This window comes from Drosophila rhopaloa, unplaced genomic scaffold (genome assembly GCF_018152115.1).
Source record: "Drosophila rhopaloa isolate 14029-0021.01 unplaced genomic scaffold, ASM1815211v1 contig_164, whole genome shotgun sequence".
NCBI lineage: Eukaryota > Metazoa > Arthropoda > Insecta > Diptera > Drosophilidae > Drosophila > Drosophila rhopaloa.
The window spans coordinates 195,227-202,424 of record NW_025335044.1 but is presented as its reverse complement, the minus strand read 5'-3'; the positions used below and the strand labels follow the sequence as shown (position 1 = coordinate 202,424).

The 7,198-nt window shown below is 31.5% G+C and overlaps 1 protein-coding gene across 1 annotated transcript; it reads left to right on the top strand.

Moving 5' to 3' along the window:
• The first annotated feature begins 3,540 nt into the window (after positions 1 to 3,540).
• On the top strand, positions 3,541 to 6,244 carry LOC108041546 (vacuolar protein sorting-associated protein 11 homolog). Its single transcript, XM_017119473.1, has one exon. It carries the CDS (start codon positions 3,651 to 3,653, stop codon positions 6,192 to 6,194), a length of 2,544 nt encoding a protein of 847 aa, XP_016974962.1. The 5' UTR covers positions 3,541 to 3,650; the 3' UTR covers positions 6,195 to 6,244.
• Positions 6,245 to 7,198: the final 954 nt, after the last annotated feature.

The following is a 7,198-nucleotide window of genomic DNA, read 5'->3' as shown; positions in this document are numbered from 1 at the left end:
TAACTTTAAAAACACCAAAGTTATAGCATTTCCAATCGTTCAGTTATATGGCAGCTATAAGATATAGTCGGCCGATCCTTATGAACTTTGGTAGGTCGGATTGATTGGCCAGAAATAAAACCCATAGAAAATCCCAACTTCCTAACTTAACAAACACCAAAGTTATGGCATTTCCGATCAATCAGTTATATGGCAGCTATAGGATATAGTCGGCCGATCCTTATGAAATTTGGTAGGTCGGATTGATTGGCCAAATATAAAATCCATAGAAAATTCCAACTTCCTAACTTTACAAACACCAAAGTTATGGCATTTCCGATCAATCAGTTATATGGCAGCTATAGGATATAGTAGGCCGATCCCGGCCGTTCCGACATATATACTGCGTGCAAAGGAAAGAAGGCTGTGTGCAAAGTTTCAACTCGATAGCTTTAAAACTGAGAGACTAGTTTGCGTAGAAACAGACAGACGGACAGACAGACGGACAGACGGACAGACGGACAGACGGACGGACGGACAGACGGACAGACGGACAGACGGACAGACGGACATGGCTATATTAACTCAGGAGGTGATCCTGATCAAGAATATATATACTTTATAGGGTCGGAGATGTCTCCTTCACTGCGTTGCACACTTTTGACCAAAATTATAATACCCTCTGCAAGGGTATAAAAAGGTTGAGGCAAAGACCAATATAATATATGTATATAATATAATATATATATATATAAGATTATATTGGTCTTTGGTTGAAGAGTATGTAAAATTTTTTATTTTTTCCACAATTGGCAGAAAAGTCGTATTAAGATATACCCAGCTTCTGTCGCAAATATTAACCAATGCTTAACAAATATTATAGATAAAGATTTCTTTATGTCAAATTTTGTTGCACGGGTCTATTCAGCAATTATCAAATTTATGACATTTGCTTCCTTCAAAATTTTGTGTAAAACTCGGATCTGTTTTGACCCAGCTCCAAATACTTGCATGCCTTTGAATTTACTTGGAAAAGTTGATTTTGTCACAACCCACATAATCCCATACCCAATAAAAGCCGTTAAGAATAACATTCAGTCTAAGTATTTTAATGTTATTTATAAAATTGCAAAAATATAGCTACATATTTTGAAGACCTGGTCAATCTTAACCAATCCTACGCCAGGCATTTGAAAAGCATTAAATACGCGATGTGCAATCATCTTTAATACATTTTACATAAAATATTTGTTTGTCGTCCGTTGGAAATTACTGAGATCTCAATTTTGAAAGGCCATGTGGGTTATTCTAAAATTAACTTTCAACTAATTGGGTTGCCTTTACCGAAATTTATTCAATCTTTCTAAAATATGAAATATCTGAGACTAATTTCGCCCTTTTTTGTTTTAAAAGTGGAGGAAAGGCGTGGAAACTAGAGATGCAGAAAACATCGGTTTGCCTGTTAAAACATCGGAAAGGCGATGTTTTCTGCATCTCTAGTGGAAACCTTTTTTTTTTTAGAAAAAAATATATTTGCTGGCACTGTTCTAATAGCCTCACACTATGATGTTGCGACCACGAAACTTTTACGGTTAACGGTTATGCACAAAATTTAATCATTTTTGAGGCAATATGAAATGATGCTTACTTTCCTTATATTAAATTTGTATAATCATCATCACTTCCTTATTTTTTTAAAGAATTACTTCCACACTCTCTGAAATATATTTGAATTGTTCTCATGATACGCCTCCACCTACTTCACAGTTTAAACGCAGTTTTACAAATAATTCTTGCAATTGGTTTTAAATTATATAGACAAAAATTGAAAGTTTGATTTCCCTTTAAAAAACGGGAGTTCTAATTTTTTCCACAAAAAAAAACAGATTCTTTTAATATCCTCAAAAAGGGTATTGTAATTTCGGGCAGAAGATTGTTTCCCAGTGAAGAATACATTTCCTATCCATTTCCTTAGTGATATATTCTTAATCAGGATCATTAGTCTAGTTGATATACATAGCTATGTCCGTCTATTCCTATGTTTCTATACCGTCTGCAAGCTCAGTTTTAAAGATTGTGATTTGAAACGTTCGTCTTTTCATATTTGTAACCATACAAAAATTCTCGCTTTATTTTTATACCCTTGCAGAGAATATTATAATTTCAGTCAAAAGTTTGCAACGCAGTGAAGGACACATTTTCGACCCTATAAAGTATATATATTCTTGATTAGCATCACCAGGAGAGTCGATCTAGCATTGTCCGTCTGTCCGTCCGTGCGTCTGTCCGTCCGCCCGTTTCTACCCAAGCCTGTCCCTCAGCTGTAAAGCTATCTGTTTGAAACTTTCTTTAGGTAGTATATAAGTCGGAACGAGCCGGATCGGGCTACTATATAATATAGCTCCCATAGGAACAATCGAAAAAAAATTTAAAAAAATGGATTTTTTTTTTCTTTGGTATTTGGTAATATTTAAATACCATGGAATTAAGGATTTAATAAAATTAAAAAAGGACATCTAAATTTTAGTTTTTAGTAATATAGGCATAGAAATAAACTTCAAGGGTATATGCAAGTACATAAACTTTGGATAGCCAAAGTTTGCTTCCTTTCTTGTTTTAATCCAATGTTGCAATCTTATAGAATCTGGATAGTACCTCGAGTTTTGTCAAAATCGAATGATGACATACTAGAGCCGTCATATATCTTCTAATTTTTAAAAATATCGTATCGATGATTTTTTTTTATAAAAAAAAAAATGATAATATTTAAAATATCACATAAAAATGTCGATATATTTGATATTTTTTGTGTTAAATGAAAAAATTAACCGCCCACAATAAAAAGACAATAAGTTTCTTTTTATAAACAATAGTATTTTGTTATATATATTTTATGCTCAGTATGCAGGGCTTAGGGATTTTAATAATACCCTTTGCGTTATGTGTGCGTCAGTCCTCCTGCTTCTTGAGTCGCACACAACACATTTGATGGCGGACGCCGTTTTTTATATCCGTATAGTTTGATTGTACACTCAATTTTTTATTTCGCGCCTGAATTCTTTCACTCGATGTCGCTTTGGAATTTAGAGTGACCAATAACTAAAATATCAAAAAATTTTTAAAAAATGTCGGAATTCCGATATTTGGGGAAATAAAAAATCAAGATATAAATATATCATTTTTAGGAAAAAATATCGATATATTGATATTTTGATATATTATCAACAACCCTAATATCTTCCAAACTGGCTAAAAAAAGTTTATTTATGCCGATATCTTATATCTGACATGAGAACGATCGGCTATATCCAATAGATGCGTAGGGCGCACGGTTATGTATGCAAAGGTATTACCATAATTAAAAAAATGTTTATCTAAAACCATTAAATGTTACTTATTTTTTCAGTTTTTAATTTATAACCCAAAAAGGGTTACATTGAAATGCCACACATGAATAGTGAATGTCTCTCTGTGGGAAAAGGGTATATGCAAAATAATTGTCAAATCTTTAGCAATGTTCCATTTGTACCGTTCCAGTTTTGTTGGTGACTCATTGTACATTTAAATACACTCGTGTTCTATACTTTCTGAGTCAAATGGCGTAAAGACTAGTTTGACACTGAATTTTAATTTAATCAAGACTAGTTCCATTATATTATTACATCAATAAAATGGATACAAGCGTTTTGGAGTGGAAAAAGGTTGATCTATTCAATATAATCGCATTACCATATGTAAAATGTCCGACGACGTCAGAAATATCGTGCTACTGTTGTAACGATTCCAAATCAAACACTGAGGACTTAAAAATAAGGATAGTCATATGTGATCAAAACAAAAATATTCATGTATACCCTTCGAGTTGGGATTGTATTTCATTTAAATCTCAAGCAACGCGGAACATTATAAGACTTTGTTCTCTTACTTCAAATAATTGGCTTGCGACTGCCACACAGGATATTAATTTTGGAATTTATATTGACATATACGATTTAAGAAGATTAACAAAAAAGCAAGGAGCTCCGATAATTGGATCCGCATTTTTTCAAGTCGCGAGTACTGCTTCATGCATTGATGCAGAAGTCATCGATGAAAAATTTCTTGCAGTAGCCATAGGATTAGAATGTGGTGATATTCTGTTACATTATGGAAAAATTAATCGACTTTTTTCTCAAAATATTCGCCAACACACTGTATCTGGATACCCAATTAATGGTGTTCATTTCGACATTAAAGCTCAGCAATCGGATATGCAAACTAAAATCATGTTTGTAACATGTTTTCAAGGAGTTTATTGTTTTGAGTTAAAAGATAAAAGCTGTATGGATAAACGATTTATGCTTGATAATGATAACGATACAACATATAATAATCATTGCTGCACGATGCGTAAGACTGATAACGGAGATTTGGAAGAGTCGATGTTGGTAGTGGGACGAGAAGATGCTGTTTATTGTTACACCCATGATGGAAGGGGTCCCTGTTTTGCTATTAAAGGCACAAAAAAATGTCTTGCTTGGGTAGGTCATTATCTGGTCGTCGCCATTAGTCCCAAAAAATCTATTTTAAGCACTTCGACTATAATTGTTGTAGATACCGACAACAAAATTATAGTTTTTCAAAAGCAATTTCAAGATTTCTTTTGTACAATCAGTGAAGAGAATTTTTGTTATTTTATAAGTAATACTCCCCAAGAAAATACTTGCAACGTATTTATGTTGGAGCAGCATAATATAAGTAGTACAATACGCCTCCTAGTTGAAAAAAATATGTACGATATTGCATTGAGGTTTTTACATCGAGAAGGCAGTATTTCTTCACCGGAAGCTGCTTTTGTACGGTTTCAGTATGGAAATCATTTACTTTTAAAAGGAGACATAAGTAGAGCAGTTAAAGAATTTATTAAAACAATTGGTTTTGTTAAGCCATATGCTGTAATATCAAAACTTGCATATTCCCGATATAATAGTTATCTAATAGACTACTTATCTGAATGGATAAAAATTGACAAGACTTCAAAGTATAATACAGCACTTATTGAATGCTGCATGAATCGTAAGCAAATAGAACAAAAAATGCAGCAGTTGACGGATGGAGTTGATTCTCTGAATTTTACAAGGCCTTTGGTATTGAAAGATCTTTCAGATTTATCAAAAATGTTTTTCGAATGTACACTTCGAAACCAGGACAAAGTTGAAGGAGATTCTCTACTACATCGATTTTTGGAATATGGATCAGAAACGCTACTAGTAGATCCCACTACATATTTGGAGCATATTAATTCGGAAAATGTTAAAAAATGTAAAAATATTCTATCTTTTATTTCCATTTTAACGGATCAAAACGATTATTGTGCCAAAATTTTAGCTAACATCATTGAAACGTTTCCAGCCTGTGATGAAAAGTTATATTATTATTTACTTGTTTTATATCTTGATTTATGGCGAGGAAACAAAGTTACTACATGTTTTGTTTTAGACTTTTTAAAAAAAGATTGTTTGCGTTTGGATAAGGTTTTAATTATTTGTAGACTTTACTCATTTTTCAATGGATTAAAAGAAATTCATAATTTCCAACAGAGTGCCGGTATACTTCACCACGAAACAATAAATAAATGTATTCATACCCTAATTAAAAATAATCCAGAAGTCGGCTTAAATTTGAGTATAAGTAAAAGATCATTTCTTATGATGTTAAAAAGCTTTTGCTCCAATAATGAAGTAAAAGTATTTAAGATTAAACCTGTTTTCAAGGAAGAAATTATGCGTCAATTAGTGGATTCATCAAATGAACTACAATTAATTGAACATTTTCAAGATAATATAAAAAGATCTAGTTGCATACTCTCCCTCTATACAAACAATCCAATAGAATTTCGTAATGATACATGTGATATTTGTCGTGAAACCTTGAATATGCAGTCCATTTATTTTCTTTGTCAACATTCGTTTCATAAAGAATGCCTAAATTACAGTTTGGTGAAACGTCAAGATCAAATTATGTGTGCTGTTTGTAAAGCAAATACACAAATTTTCAATGAAGAAAATAAAAACAATTTTAACTCGGATTCTTCAAATATTATTGCTGTGATTGCCAAAGTAGTAGCTTTAGGAATTATGAATCTAGGAAATAAAAGTATTATTGATAAATCAGTTCAAACCATAACACAAAGGAATGGTCAGAGCACCAAAGCAAATTTAAATTCCTTAGATTAAATAACAGTTTTGATTAAAATTCAAATTTTTTGAGATGTAGTTTTAAAATATTTTTAATACATTTCCATATATTTTTTGTTATAATAAAAACATTTATATATTATTTGCTAACATGTGTGTTTTACAATTTTTCGTCAGCTAATTGGAAATGAAAAAAAAACCTCAATCGTAAGTAATGTATAATGCCTTTTTGCCTTTATTGGCACCTTCACGTAAAATTTATTTACTACTGTATGAGAAATTTTAAAAGTTACAAACTAGAAATTTCCCTATAATTTATTAAAAATAGTTTTAAATCTACAGAAAAATAGCTATGTAATCCCCATATATTCGTTTACCCTTTACTAGCTTACTCACTTCTTTTTAGGTATTCCTTGCTCACTTGATTATTTATCTATACTACGTTTTTTAGTAAGCCAAGAATTAAGAAGAGAGCTAATAAATTCAAATAATAAAAAAGGTATAAATTTAAATGCCTGACAGATGAATTCTGAATAAATAATTGAAAAAATCTAGTCTTGTCTGAATTTCATAAAATAATTTTAAAATTTGTCTGAATTTCCTGACTTTGACTTTATTGATTGACTTATTTGACTTGTTTTAATCAGCCAAAAATCATTAAAAAACAAACGGCAAAGGGTGTGTCAAGGAAACCAATATGTTTTTGAAAATCAGATAGACCTAAAAAGTAAATCTAATGATTTAAAGATTATTTTTAATAGTTTTGACATAAATTATTAAGCTAAATTCCGAAATAATAACAGATGGCGTTTCTGAACAGCGAAAAAAAGCATTTCCTTTGGAGCATTAACCTATGAATAGACGCAGAGGTAAGAGATAAGCGTCCGTTGTGATTTTCTTACTGATTTAAAAAAATTTTAAAAATTTATCTAAGACGACATAAATTCCGATACAATTTCTTGAAAAATCTATAAGATTCGATGACTTTTCCTAACGGTGGTCTAAGCGTCTGATTAGGATCTTTGACACGTTACTGTCCTAAA